The sequence below is a fragment of the Sardina pilchardus genome, chromosome 24, assembly GCF_963854185.1.
Source record: "Sardina pilchardus chromosome 24, fSarPil1.1, whole genome shotgun sequence".
NCBI lineage: Eukaryota > Metazoa > Chordata > Actinopteri > Clupeiformes > Clupeidae > Sardina > Sardina pilchardus.
The window spans coordinates 14750638-14765637 of record NC_085017.1 but is presented as its reverse complement, the minus strand read 5'-3'; the positions used below and the strand labels follow the sequence as shown (position 1 = coordinate 14765637).

Sequence of the window (15000 nt, the reverse complement as noted above, 5' to 3'; positions counted from 1 at the left end):
GTTTTGGAGATGTGCCAGCAGCCCCCCCCACCCCCCCCCCCCCCCCCCTCGTCTACTCCGCTAGCTGGCCGAGTTGAGTTGCGTACTGTATGCAAAGCTCCCTAAACGCCGGTCTCCCGACGCCTTTGCGCCCGATTCCTGCGTCTGGAGCTGAAGGACTGGAGGCCAGTGTTAAGCCTAACCAGCTGCTGCACCTCCATTGTGAAGCACAGAGGAGTGATGGGGCTGCCATCTTGTACAGCTCTTAACCACTAAAATGCATTGACACTGTTGAAGAAGGAGAGAGAGAGTGAGAGAGAGAGAGAGAGAGAGAGAGAGAGAGAGAGAGAGAGAGAGAGAGAGAGGGGGAGGGAGAGAGACTCAATGTGCTGTATCATTCATTAGTTTCATTTTGAAAATGCGCTTCATGCTCCTCAAGGTTGTGCGCCACCGTCTCGTCTCAGCACTGGATTGGACCCTCATGTGATTTATGTATTTTCAATGGATGAAAGCCGCCGAGCGCCAGCGAGCTTGTCATGTCCATTCGAAACGCACATTTTCACTGTATCACGAAACTCGTATACGGACGAGTCTTTAGCCCTCTCTGAACAGCTATCAAACCAAAGATGTCTGTAGGGGAGGGGGGAGGGGGGAGGGGGGGGGGGACTTCACCAGAACGCAGAAAACTGCAGCCAGCCAAGGCTGAGGCAAATTACTCTCACACAACAACACTAAGGAGTCCTTTTTTTTTACAAGGCTCTCCTGTCGGCTAAGCCAAATGAAATGCACTCAAATAATGGCTGCTCACAGGCCCCAAATGACGGTTATGGGCGCTTCGCAGCAGCAAACATGTTGGAAACAAGGATGATGGCAGTCGCACACTTTTGGCTAGTAGTCCGGTGTGGTTCTCGAGCATTTGGAGAGCGTGTCCAGATTTGTTTTCTTATTGGGTAGCATCACTGAAGCGGAACACTATTAGACTGTAAAACTGTGAATTGAATGAATTGTCAACGTGCTCTAATTGTGTCTCCACAGCTATTCCAAAAATAATTAGCTGATCTCTTGAGCTTGGTGTATTCCACAGTGCTTTTGCTGTGATTGTGAAGCCTCTGTTGAACAAACCAAATCTGCGCTATAATATACTAAAGTAATCCCAAATTGGTTTAAAGCAGCCAAGTCATCACTTTTTTAAATAATACAGTAATTTCCCGCATATAAGCCGCATCGTGTATAAGCCGCAGGACAGTGACAGTGTTTTATGCCAGTTAAAAGAAACAAAACTAAATTAACACCATGTTAACTGCCCCCCTGTATTAACCTCATAGCGGAAGAAATTTTGCAAAATCAAAGTATAAGCCACGGCTAATAGTCGGGAAATTACGGTACAGTATTTTAGGGAAGTTTCAGTCACGTTTTTTTATCTAATCACACTAACAAAAACAGTCTGAAATGCTTTGCTGCTGACAGAAAGGACTCAGGTCTTATTCTGTTGCATCTGTGTACTGCAATTGACACAATTGACGACAGCATTATGGAAAACTGAGCTGTTCTCTCGGAATGTGTTCTTAAGTGGTCTCAAACATTACATTTCAGAGAGACAATTTAATGTCACTCTTTGAGATGTGCAAAGTACTTTGAACTGTGTGTTTGTGTGTGTGTGTGTGTGTGTGTGTGTGTGTGTGCGTAGTGGGGTTTAGTTTTCGGACTATCCGATTAGGTGTAGGATTTTTAACAGCTTTTGTCGTCCTCTAAACTTTGTCCTCAGCGGTGCCACGCACAAGTGCCACCCAGTGCAGCTCGGTGCCTGAGCCACGCTTCGGCAAGCGCATCGGGAACGACTTTGCTGTGGGTGCATCGGTGACATTTGAGTGCAACCCTGGCTACATACTCCACGGCTCCTCGGCCATCCGCTGTGAAGCAGTGCCCGAGACCCTGGCACAGTGGAACGACTCCTTGCCCACATGTGTCGGTAAGACATGCACTAACATTTGCATTTCATGCCAAGGACATTCTATTGACAGTATTGATATATGCAGTATATGTAACAATTTAAGTTTGTGGCTAAGTATGACAATCATTTAACATTTAACTATAATGTGACATTGTAAGACTATTGTGAAGTACTGGTTAGCAACATTTTGTAAAATTCAGCATTTGCTGCAAAATAATGTTTAGCAGCATTATTATAAACCAGCGTACAGTGGACCAAACAATCCATTGGGATAGGACTGAGTTTCTTGCTTAAAACAGCTGCTGCTACTAGTGCTATCGCAGGCAAATAGAAGAGTTCCTGCTCAATGGTCCTACCAGGGACACCACTGAGAGAAAAGAAGAGGTAAACTGAGCAGTGTGAGAGCGATAGAGAGAGCAGTGAAACATAACGTGTCGCCAGGAGGCTTCAGCCACCCCGAGCTGTCAACCTTTTCGCCTCGGCGACGGAGGGGGTTGATTAGTGTTGCGTTTGCGAGCTCTGCCCAGTAGCCGCCGTCGCATCCCCTGGCCTCCAGCGCCTTAATGCAAACAGGCAAGACGTTTCCTCCCACCCCCTCGCTGCCCGTGCACTCGAGCGAGCGGGGCTTTAGGGGCACTGGGCGCGGCTGGGGGGGCTAATGTCCTGATGAGCACGCCAGTGCCCAACTAGGTGCCCTCACTCACGCCCGCCACTCTCCGCCGCCTCAAAGGGCCTGACAACAGCGTCTGTGTTGATGTCCGCGCGGGGCCACTTGTCAAGAGATGGCGAATAAAACACTCCCGTCTAACACGCTGGTGTTTTGTCATAATGCAAGTGATATACTGTGTCGGATTCCTGAGGAGCGCTTCACTACAATATTCGTCCAGTATTTCAAGCAAATAAAACAATCACCAAGCTGACATTTACAATGAATATAGATATACTGTTATGGTTCAAGCAAGCCAAATCTATATGGTGTTTAGGTCCAGTGCACTTGTCTGAGCTGTACAGGAACAAAGGTAAACCTCTTTTCTGTCATTATTTGCTGGCCAGCAGGGTGTTGTCTGGCTGAAAGGTTAGGAATCCATTCTGATTGCCAGGACCCCTGCTGCATTCTATCAGTGCTAAAATATGAATGAGCCTGAAATTGCTCTGAACTGTTTTTGTTCAATAATTTACCACCCGACACAGATATATTGAGCCGACCTCCACATACTCTCTCTCTCTCTCTCTCTCTCTCTCTCTCTCTCTCTCTCTCTCTCTCTCTCTCTCTCTCTCTCTCTCTCTCACACTCGCTCCCTTGTGCACTCAGATATACGCCAGCCATTTCCTCTCCAATATAAGACATCAATCATTATGTCCCAACCTGCTCTTAGTTGTTTAAACAAAGTGATTGGCGTTGACCTCTAGATTATCCTGTTGTCCTTGACAGATAGCATCAGACCCTTACAGAGAGGAGGAGGGTGGGGGAATGTCCTGGCAGCGTTAGATACCAGGCCAAGCTTTTTATATTGACAGATTCGCTCGCAAGCCTCCTGTGGTATGGGAGACAATAGTTGGCAGCGCTTCAACAAACAAGAGGAAATTGCTTAACCGAGCCTCTCTACTGGGAGAAAGGCAAAATGTCACACCTTTTTTCGTCCCCTTTTTAAAATACAGAAAAAAAGTCTCACGAGCCGCTGACATTATTCTGTGTCCTTTTAAAATGTGTCATAGCCAAATCAAAAGGAACGTGTGAGTTTGTGTGAAGGCATTTAAGCGATAAGCCCTGGCAGGCCCCTTTTGTTGGGCTTAAGCGGGTTATGGATGTCGACGGCGTCCGCTTTAGTCAAACCTCATCTCCCTGCCACCTTGGTCGACACGTGACGACGAGGCAGGCGTCCTTGACAGCCTTGTTGAAACAAAAAATAAAAAGCCAACCTGTGTGTTCGAGTTGTGAATCATTGCTCACCAAGGATGTGAGCTTCAGACTGAAATAAGTTGTCTTGATAGCTGTTTTGGCTTTGTAAAGAGGTGCAGCCTTTCATATCATAAAGGTTCAGTCCTAGATCCAGGTAAGAAATCCAATCAAATCATCCCCTCTTCCTTCAGTTACCCTGAGGTAGCATGATTGGCTAGAGTAGGGTATGACTCAGATCAAGGAACTTTGGTGGTTTGTTTGTGAGGCATATAGTCCAGGACTGCACCTTTAACCCTTGGAGGCTGAAGTCTGGTCATTAACCTCCAACCCATGTGGGTTTGTGTTTTGTTTCCCCCTCATTCTCTTCTTCCCAGTGCCGTGCGGAGGGGTGTTGACGGCGCGCAAGGGCACCATCCTGTCCCCGGGTTACCCCGAGCCCTACGACAACAACGTCAACTGTGTGTGGAAGGTCTCGGTTCCCGAGGGAGCCGGAATCCAAGTGAGCAAGACAGAGAGCTGTTTGAAGTCCTGCAAATTAAATGTTTGAGATGAAATACAGTATCGGTAGTGGGAACAAAAAAAAAAAAGTTTAGAAACTTTGAATAATAAAGAGAATACTTAATGTCCTGTGCTTAATGAATGCTGATGATGTTGAATCTAGGATGGTGAGAGAGTGTGTTTTTGAACCTCCCTGTCTTTATTTTGTTTGCCTTGCTAGTCTCTGTGTTGATATCTCTCTTTAATGTGTTGATACAGAAAAATGAACAAGACTCTCTCCTTCATGTCAACCAGTTTTACCTTCTGTGTGTCGCTTCACATGTCTAACTGAAGCGCTGCGAGGTTAGTGACGGATTGTAACTCTTCCCATCTACTCTCAGATCCAGGTTGTGAGTTTTGCGACGGAGCATAACTGGGATTCCCTGGAGTTCTATGACGGTCCAGACAGCAATGCTCCAAGACTAGGAAGCTATTCAGGTAAGGCTTTGGGTACAGCTCACTCTATCAGATGTAAAGCCTGCGTTGAACAGAATTGAATTAACCACCAGTGAAGCAAGAAATGAGAGAAATAACTTTTGTTGTTGTTGATGATGTTGTTTGTTGCTCTGGGGGTGTGCTCAAACAAACAAGCTCACCTAGAGCCCCCCCCAACTACAGAGTCTAGACCAGATCCCGATTGATCGCTACCTGTGCTCTTCTCCCCTCATTAGATGCAACACACCACAAAAACACTAATTAACCAATCAGTGGAGTGCCCCTCACATCACAACAAACACGGCCCATGTTTTCTTTTCATCACCAGTTGAATCCCCCCTCCCCCCTGCGAGATAGCAAGACAGGAGGCTAGCCACCCCTTTCATTTTGCAATGCTTTGTTAGTAAACAAAAGCCCTTGCTCCGTTGCATTGATGGTCTGTCTGACTGTGTGTCTGTCTGTGTGTGTAGGTGCGTAGGTGTGTAGGTGTGTGTGTGTGTAGGTGTGTGTGTTTGTGTGTAGGTGTGTGTGTGTATAGGTGTGTGGGTGTGTGTGTGTGTGTGTCAGCCGAGGCTGTCAGCGGTGCCACCGGGTCAATGTCTCCACAGGCAGCTGTTGTGGGGGCGGGATGCCTGTAATGAGGCGCCCCCATGGAGGCCAGACCTTTATCAGCGCCACAGCCACGTGCCAGTCAGCCTGTACTGCCGCCCCGTGTGCCAGCCATGCCCGCTCTCCTCCTGCCACTCCAGCGATAGGCTCCTGAGCAGAGGAGAACAATAGCCCAGTAATTGAGCAGAGGCCCATGTGTCGAGGGCGGCGAGTCGTTGTTTTCTCCCTTTAACCGGAGTTTACGACTCACATTCGGGACTTTGTTTAAAAAGAGAATAGCCGCACACGCCATTAACTCCGAAATGTAAACTTTTATAGCTAACGTTTCTGCTATTTGCCTTCTTTAGGGCAATGATGCCCTCTCCCTGCCCTGGAGACTGCAGCTATTCGTTTTTTATGCGTTCTCACAATGCCGGCCAGCGCCTCTCTGTCTACTGGGTCTGCGTCCTTTCTGCCTTCATCTCTTTTTTTATATACAGGTCTTTAACTTGAAAGTTGCTGAAAGTTAAACCTGACATGCATAAATAGGTGAAACCGGGGGCACCTGGGAAGTTGTTGCCGTGGATACTCAGCAGTCTTGCTTTTACCTTTGTTGTGGGTGCTACGGAGTATGGGGAAATAATTGCTGGTTTCTGAGGTCTGTAATGTCACAATTGTGTTTATAAAACACAGTTGTGATTTATTGTCTCTTTTCACTTTAACACCTGCTTTTAACAACAGCTCTGTTACTCATACACGCACACACACACACACACACACGCATGCACGCACGCACACACACACACACACACACACACACACACTTCATTTTTAACTTCTCCGCAACACATTTACCACTTTTATGAGGTGAGTGTTTGCTTTTTTTCATATGAAAGCGTTGCAGGGAGCTCGTGAAATATTTTGACTGGCGCACAAGGAGTAATAAACCTCCAGGCTCATTCACTGCTCTCTCTCTGTGTGTGTGTGTGTGTGTATGTGTGTGTGTGTGTGTGTGTGTGTGTGTGTGTGTGTGTGTGTGTGTGTGTGTGTGTGTGTGTGTGTGTGTGTGTCTTCACAGGGACGACCATTCCCCCGCTGCTGAACACCACCTCCAACAACCTGTACCTCAACTTCATCTCCGACATCAGCGTGTCGGCGGCAGGCTTCCATCTGGAGTACACAGGTAAGGGCGGAGGTGATGGAGCAGCAACCTGCTGTTTGCACCTGCGCCCAGGGTCAACCTCCACCCCCCCCCCCCCCCCCCCCCCCCCCGACACAAACACACACACAAACACACACACACACACACACTGGGCAAACCTCCACCTGTGCTCCCAGGCCCCAGAAAAGCAGTAAAGCCTTGATTGCATGGACCAGATGCTCGGCACAGTCGTGTAATTCCATCGATCGGATCAGGCTTGTGTTCGAGCTGGCAGGAGCAGACTCATAGGGTCAAATCAAGCTGATCTCCCAGAGGGAAACACACACATACACACACACACACACACATTCTCTCTCTCTCTCTCTCTGTCTCACACACACACACACAGACACACACACACACACACACATACACCTACATCCGTCTCTTCAATATATTTATAGATGCTGCTCCGTTTGCGGATAGAGCAAAAAGTTTTGCTTTACCTTCTGCCTCACCCAGGGCTTTTGGTTCTTTTGGTGGAATTTCCTCAGAGTCATGTCAGAAAAGAGAGAGGGTTTTGATTCCACCTCCTCTTGTCACTCAGTCTGCTCACAGATGTAGAGAAAGAAGTTGCCTCTTCTGTGGATGTTCGACTATGCTGTAGAGCAAACAGGATTTGGAATGGGAAGAGGATGTTTAATAGTTTATCATCTAGAATGACTGTTTTTGTGCAGAAACTTTTCTTAGGGATGTGTGTGTGTGTGTGTATGTGTGTGTGTGTGTGTGAGCGAGTTTGAGTTTGAGAACATCTCACTTCATACAAGGTCGTGACACCCCCTTGTCTGTACTGATAAAATGGCCTTGTCAAACTCCAAGCACTTTTGCAATATGGAGATAATGTATGCGCGACAGACACATACAGTATTGTGTTAATGTACAGTTCATGTACAGGTTAAATTTTAGCCACTGATTTGTAATGTTTATGTTTATTTGGTGTGTTGTGACTCATATCTTACCAGTAGTAATGAAGCATCTAGCAATCTATTGGCAGTGTTACCACCACCAAGTCCACCACACTGTTCTCTGGCATTTCTCTGTGTATTTCTGAGTGTCTGACAAGTAGACACTGGGTCAGGTTCATGTCTAACTCCGATGCCCCTTTGATGCCCCTTTGTCTCGCCAGCGATTGGTTTGGAGTCGTGCCCGGAGCCCCAAACACCCAACTATGGCATCAAACTGGGTGACCGCTATATGGTGGGCGATGTCGTCCAGTTTCAGTGTGAGCAAGGATACTCTTTGCAGGTAAGGCTGCTCATAATTAGCATTTTTATAAGATAAAAGTTTTTTTTTTTTTTTTACAGAAATCCTCTAAATGCATGATTCTTATTAATGGAGGTTGGTTTGTGTCACTCTAGGGGAATGCATACATTACATGCATGCCAGGGCCTGTGAGAAGATGGAACTACCCAGTGCCACTCTGTCTAGGTAAGACCCTATTTTGATCATATACTGTATACTCATGGATCATGAGATCATGGATTCTGGGTGTTTTTTGAGTATAAAATACTACCGTAATTTCCCGACTATTAGCCGCGGTTTATACATTGATTTTGCAAAATTGCTTCCACTATGAGGTTAATACAGGGGGGCAGATAATATGGTGTTAATATGGTTTTGTTTCTTTTGACTTGCATAAAACACTGTCTGCTTATACACAATGCGGCCCATATGCGGGAAATTACTGTATATACTCGGTTACGGATTCTGGGTGTTTTTTGAGTATAAAATACTAGTTTCATCTGAAATCTATCTGACAATTCACATGGCCTATCTATCAGGCAAGCTCTGTGGTAATTGGTTGTTTTCCACAGTTCCGTTTAAAAGATTCATGTTATTGTATGCATGAATTCATGGCCACTTCACTACAAAAAGTTTTACTCAACTTTTGCATTGATTTCGGTCTGTTGTAAGCACACTCTGATAGTCACAGAAACACAGACGTGTCACTTGTTACGTTATTCGAAGTGGCACAGACAGTGCTATTTTTATCAGTCCGAGAGAAAGCCAATCAAGTGAGCGCAAGAGTGAGTTGCTCCGTCAGTGAATGAGAGAAAGAGAGAGAGAGAGAGAGAGAGGGGAAAGTGAGTGAATGAGAGAGAGAGAGAGAGAGAGAGAGAGAGAGAGAGTGAGTACTTCATGACTTGAAAATGGGCCTTTTGCCGGCTGGCTGTCTCGAGGCGACTGGCTGGCCAGCTGCAAATCCTGAAAAACTCGATTCAATTATTAACTCTCCAGCTGCGTACACACGCATCATTTATGGAGGCGTGCGCCTCCCGTTCCGGCACGCGCTGCCCCAAATCCTAAAAAAAGAACTTTCCCAGCCACTTCCTGCACATCCCACTTTCCTCAAAAGTGCTTAGATAATAACCTCAATTATACATAAGTGCAGTAAATGCGTTGCATCTTTAAAATATGTTGGGATTTACCATCTCAAGTCCACTTGGATGAATTAGCTCGACGGGATCCTTGGCAGAACATTCTGGACGTGACCAGTCCTCGGCTGTCATAAATATATAAAAGTGTCTCTACACACTTCCTATAAGGCCCATTTGGGACCATATAAGGCTTCGCAGGGCTCAGATGTGTGGTCGCGTTCCAAAGAGCAAAGGACTGTATAAATTATAATTACTGCCCAGGCGGAGACAAGAAGACAAACCTGGCAACCCCAACGATATCCATTTACTGAGTCACATGAAATATTTGATAGATTTTTAGCAAGAACACAGCACTGTAAACAGAAATAATGAGCCTGATGCGATTGCACTTATTTATTTTATTCTTTTTTTGTTGTTGGACAAAAACGAGGTAGCGTTGCCAGGGAGGTCCCTTTTGGTATGGATGCTGATAAGTCCATTTTTCGTTTACTTCTGTGCCAGTCCTCCTCGCCCCTCCTGTGAAAATATTTCAGTCTGACAATTTGGCAGCCAGTAGACAAAACAACAACAAGAACAGCCATCACTCTCCTCTGGGTCCTCTCTCTGTCTTTCTGCCTCTTTCTTTCTGGCCCCATCTTTCACCCACCCCTCTCTCTCTCTCTCGCTCTCTCTCTCTCCCTGTCTCTCTGTCCCTCTCTTTCTCAGTCTCTCTGTTCCATCACTCCTCTTTGTCACCCTCTCTCTTTCTGTAGTCTGTCTATCTCTCCATCTTCCTCCCTCCATCCCTCCCTCCCGCCCTCTCCTCTTCTCACGTTGTCTCAGTAGAGTGGATGATGAGTATTCTCCTTGACTGATGCATTTCATGTGCCAGAGGGTTCGCCTCCCCTGGTCCTCCCCACTGTGGCGTCCACATGACCAGCGTTTTGGAGTTCTGTGTGTGTGTGTGTGTGTGTGTGTGTGTGTGTGTGTGTGTGTGTGTGTGTGTGTGTGTGTGTGTGTGTGTGTGTGTGTGTGTGTGTGTGTGTGTGTGTGTGTGTGTGTGTGTGTGTGTGTGTGTGTGTGTGTGTGTGTGTTTGTGTGTGTCTGTGGGTGTGTGTGTGTGTGTGTGTGTGTGTGTGTGTGTGTGTGTGTGTGTGTGTGTGTGTGTGTGTGTGTGTGTGTGTGTGTGTGTGTGTTTGTGTGTGTCTGTGGGTTTGTGTGTGTGTGTGTGTGTGTGTGTGTGTGTGTGTGTGTGTGTGTGTGTGTGTGTGTGTGTGTGTGTGTGTGTGTGTGTGTGTGTGTGTGTGTGTGTGTGTGTGTGTGTGTGTGTAGGATGGGGGGTTGATGTTGGTGGGTGCAGTAGGGACCCACGCTGGAGCCTCTCCCCCACTGAGACTCACGCTCCGCTGTGTGAGCACATGACTTTGCGTTTGCACTCCTGCCAGTACTCCGTCGCTTCAAAAGCACTTTTCATCAAAAATTATCACTCGGGATGACCCCCCCTCCCACGCACACACACACACCACACACACACACACACACACACACACACACACACACACACACACACACTAGGGATTGGCTGCTTTGCGTCTGTTTTTGTCCCTGCCTCATTTGAATGTGTGCTCACATTATATACAGTATGTTTTTTTTTTTGTTTCTTTTTGTTGTTGTTTTTTCATGCGTTGGTTTGTTTGTTTACTTGTTTGTGTGTGTTTGCCAAAGAGAGCACATGTGGTCCTCCTGCTCATGCCCCCCATCTTAATCGAATCAAAAGTTTTCAAAAAGAAACAAATAAAAGAAAACTTTGTCCGCTTGATCTTGTTAAAAAGAAAAAAAGTCATAAAAGAACTGTGAAACACGATGAACTCGTTGTGCAATGATTTAATCCTCGCCCCGGTGTCCGTTTCACAAACACAATCACGGCCGAGACAGAAACGGTCCCGAAAGAGACCCGGCCCGATCCAGGTTGCCCAGTGCGCCTCGTGTGATAATTCTTGATTATCCAGAACCCCGGTTCTCACAGCAGAAGCCCTCTCCCTCTTGCACTCCCCAGACCACGACTTCCCGTTCTCCGTCGGTCGGACGCAGTGTCCATTAAACTAATCTATAATGCAGGCCCAGAGTTCTAGAGCCCATTATTGCGTTTTGCAAATCTTTCGAGATAAAAATCGCTCGATTAATGAACCCAGATGCCCTTCCTTCCCTTCAACCCTGGCTGATTAAATTAAACGGATGTTATTTGATCGGCCCTCTGGGAGATACCAAGGGTAATAGACCACATGAGGGGAGATGATGATTTATATTTCAAAGGCCCGACCAGGTCAGAGAGGGGTTGCGGAATTTAGCCCTGGCGTGCTGAAATGTGTGTTTGGGTGGGTGTTTGGGTGTGTGTGTGTGGGTGTGAGTGAGTGTATGGGTGTGTGTGTGGTGTGTGTGTGTGTGTGTGTGTGTGTGTGTGTGTGTGTGTGTGTGTGTGTGTGTGTGTGTGTGTGTGTGTGTGTGTGTGTGTGTGTGCGTGTGTGCGTGTGTGTATGTATAAATATATGCATAGCCTTTGCCTCTGACTGTGTCTGTGTGCATGCGTGTGTGTGTGGTGTGTGTGTGTGTGTGTGTGTGTGTGCGTGTGTGTGTTTTCTATCTCCTCAGCTCAATGTGGCGGGTCCATGACTGAGGTCAGTGGTGTAATTCTGAGCCCCGGGTTTCCTGGCAACTATCCCAGCGGACTGGACTGCACCTGGACCGTCACACTGCCCATTGGCTTTGGTATGTGTGCTCTCTCTCTCTCTCTCTCTCTCTCTCTCTCTCTCTCTCTCTCTCTCTCTCTCTCTCTCTCTCTCTCTCTCTCCATCTCTCTTTTTTTCTTGACACTCGTCTACATCCTGCTCTTGACCGACACCAAGGAAAGATAAAACATGCACTTCCACTCTCCACCAGTAGGTGCCATCTCTCCAAAATGTCCCATAAATCCTGTGAATACATCATTGGACAAGGGAGCACTGTAATGACCCACGGATTATGCATGCACACTCAGCCGAAGGCAGTGTGTGTGACATGGCATAAAACCTTAGCCATGTCGGGCCTTCCCAGTCACAGGACCCGACCAGTGTTTTCACTGAAAGGCTAATGTTGAGGTTACGTAACTGTCCGCTCCTGCATCATTGCAAATCAAGTTATTTTGCCAAACTGACACGCACAAATGTATTGAACCTGGCAAAGCTTGTCTTGTAGTTTCTGTTTCTCATTCATAAGCTGGTGGGGGACAATGCAATCCCAGAGTCCCTCTTCAATAGTTTGTATAGACTTTGGAAGATGCTCGGAGGTGCAGGACAGTGTTTGAGTGTGTACTGTGCTGCATCTGAGTTGGAATGACTTTCAGACGACACCATGTTTGTCATAGCAGCAATTTTCATTAGAATGGCCAAATCAGGGAACTCCAGAGACCACTAAAAGTGCTGCTCCCACAGATGTTAGCAACACAAATTTCCCTTACATCCAATCATGTATGTGTGTGTGTGTGTGTGTGTGTGTGTGTGTGTGAGAGAGAGAATGTGTGTGTGTGTGTGTGTGTGTGTGTGTGTGTGTGTGTGTGTGTGTGTGTGTGTGTGTGTGTGTGTGTGTGTGTGTGTGTGTGCGTGTGTGTGTGTGTGTGTCAGTGTCTGAAAGCACCAAGGACACATCCCTCTCCCTGGAGTTTGTGTGTGTGTGTGTGGGTGTGTGTGTGTGTGTGTGCGTGTGGGTAGGTGTTGCACAAAGAAATAGATGGCTGGCGATAGAATGAAAGGCGTTTGATCCATCTGCATTGTTTAGAGTGGAGCGCCTCTGTGCCAAGGACACGCACCACCCCGCCGGGGCTTTGCGCTCGCATTATATCCACATATGTGTATTCATAAAAACATACATCCCCGCAACCTCACCATCAATCACCCCCCTCCACCGTCTCTATGGCGACAGGCATCCACCTGCAGTTCCTCAACTTCTCCACCGAGGCCATCCACGACTACCTGGAGGTGCGCAGCGGCAACGCCGAGACCGGCGCCGTCATCGACCGCTTCAGCGGGCCGCAGGTGCCGCAGCCGTTCTTCAGCACCACCCACGAGACCAGCTTCTTCTTCCACAGTGACTACTCCCAGAACAAGCCCGGCTTCCAGTGCAACTACCAGGGTAAGGGGCGGCCCCGAGCAGGAACAGGCCGCCTTTGGCCGTCACAGTCATATCTGCTCAAGGTCAGGTATACTTCAGTCACAGTCAAGTACCTCAGAGTCACAGTGTCAGGCCTGCAGTCGTTATCCTGACTGTATTATAGCAGTGGTTGCTCTGGAAAAGTGCTAGTTCTAGTAGTATTAGTAGTAGAAGTATTAACCGTCTTTGTAGTTGTTCTGTTGTCCCATTTTATTGGTTGGAGTATATCGCAACCATATTTTCCATATTTTTAGTAGTGATGGTTGTTACAGTCCGTTACCATCAGTTTTGCTCTCAAATATGGTTAGTTTCATAAGATAGCTATTAGATTGTTGCTTACTTTTTATGCATATATATATATATATATTCAGAACTGATAGTGTTATGAAAATTATATTTTTACAGCAGTTGCATTCCAGGTTGGTAAAATACAGTATGTGACCAGGAGAAGCACAGCACAACACAACAGCACTCAGTGTAGCCTCAGTCTCTGATTCATGCCTGGCTCCCAGAATAGCCCATTCTGTCTGATGTAGACCTCCACTTGGCACCAGCTAATAGTCTCTCCACAGGGACAGAGGCGGAGGTTTGGTTAGGCTCCCATTTATTGTATTATTTTTTATTTCCCCTCCCGAAGTCTGTTGCTGGCGAAGTATCCTTCCTGCACAGTTGTTTAATGTCACACCAGACCCTTAGACGGTGTGTGCGTGTGTGTGTGTGTGTGTGTGTGTGTGTGTGTGTGTGTTGTGTGTGTTTGTGTGTGTGTGTGTGTGTGTGTGTGCGTGTGCGTGTGCATGTGCGTGTGCGTGTGCATGTGTGTGTGTGTTTGTTGTGAGTGTGTGTGTGTGTGTGACTCATCCTAAATGTGGGTTGCCGGTGTTAATCCATGCCCATCTGTGAACAGCGTACCAGCTGCAGAGCTGCCCCGACCCGCGCCCTTTCCAGAATGGCATTGTCATCGGCGGCGACTTCAGCGTGGGCATGACGGTGTCGTTCGAGTGCCTGGCCGGTTACTCGCTCATCGGCGAGGCCTCCCTCACCTGCCTTCACGGGATCAGCCGCAACTGGAACTTCCCCGTGCCACGATGCGAAGGTGGGCATCACCACATCAGTGCATAAACGCATTTAAACACACATTGATTGCAGTCCACTGGTGTGTATATAGACCCATAAACGTATTTGATTAGTTTACATTACATTGTTGTAATGAGTGGACGGATATGATTTATACCTATGCGTCCTAATTTCATTACTTTTTTTATGTGCGTGTGAGTGTAGATTTGTTTATATTTTACTGTTCTTTGACTTCTTAAGCTACGAGTGCCATAAAATGCAATGTGCTGTATATTCATTGAACGATAGTTGTTGTCGTTTTTCTTTTTTTTTATGGATATTAAATGTGTGTGTCGCCCGCAGCTCTCTGTGGAGGGAACATCACCTCCATGAACGGAACCGTGTTCTCCCCTGGCCACCCTTCCGAGTACCCCAACTTCCAGGACTGCGTGTGGAACGTCAGGGTTCCGCCCGGCTACGGCATCTTCATCAACTTCACCACCCTCAGCACCGAGCCCATCTATGACTACATCACTGTCTGGTGAGCACTGGCCACGCCTCCTTAGATGCCCTAGGGGTCATTCATCCTGGACACACAGCAAAACAGCAGTGCATCTCCCTACAGTGTGGTTGTGAAGGCTGTTATACTGTACCATTAGTCCGCATGTAAATATACAAAAATCTTTACTTTGAATTTTTTTTTAATTGATTCTAATACAGCAATTTCCTACATATAAGCCACATTGTCTATAAGCCGCAGTACAGTGTTTTATGCAAGTTAAAAGAAACAAAACCACATTAGCACCATATTAATTGC

General features: G+C 47.0%; 1 protein-coding gene across 1 annotated transcript in view; it reads left to right on the top strand.

The window, feature by feature from the left end:
- Nucleotides 1-15000, top strand: part of csmd3b (CUB and Sushi multiple domains 3b) — a 407622-nt gene that overhangs the window by 300095 nt on the left and 92527 nt on the right. Inside the window, exons 34-43 of the mRNA XM_062530145.1 lie at nt 1745-1948; nt 4205-4329; nt 4709-4805; nt 6469-6573; nt 7718-7836; nt 7950-8019; nt 11598-11714; nt 12903-13112; nt 14035-14223; nt 14547-14724. Of these exons, the coding sequence (XP_062386129.1) occupies nt 1745-1948; nt 4205-4329; nt 4709-4805; nt 6469-6573; nt 7718-7836; nt 7950-8019; nt 11598-11714; nt 12903-13112; nt 14035-14223; nt 14547-14724 (1414 nt within the window). The remainder of the gene's footprint in view (nt 1-1744; nt 1949-4204; nt 4330-4708; nt 4806-6468; nt 6574-7717; nt 7837-7949; nt 8020-11597; nt 11715-12902; nt 13113-14034; nt 14224-14546; nt 14725-15000) is intronic.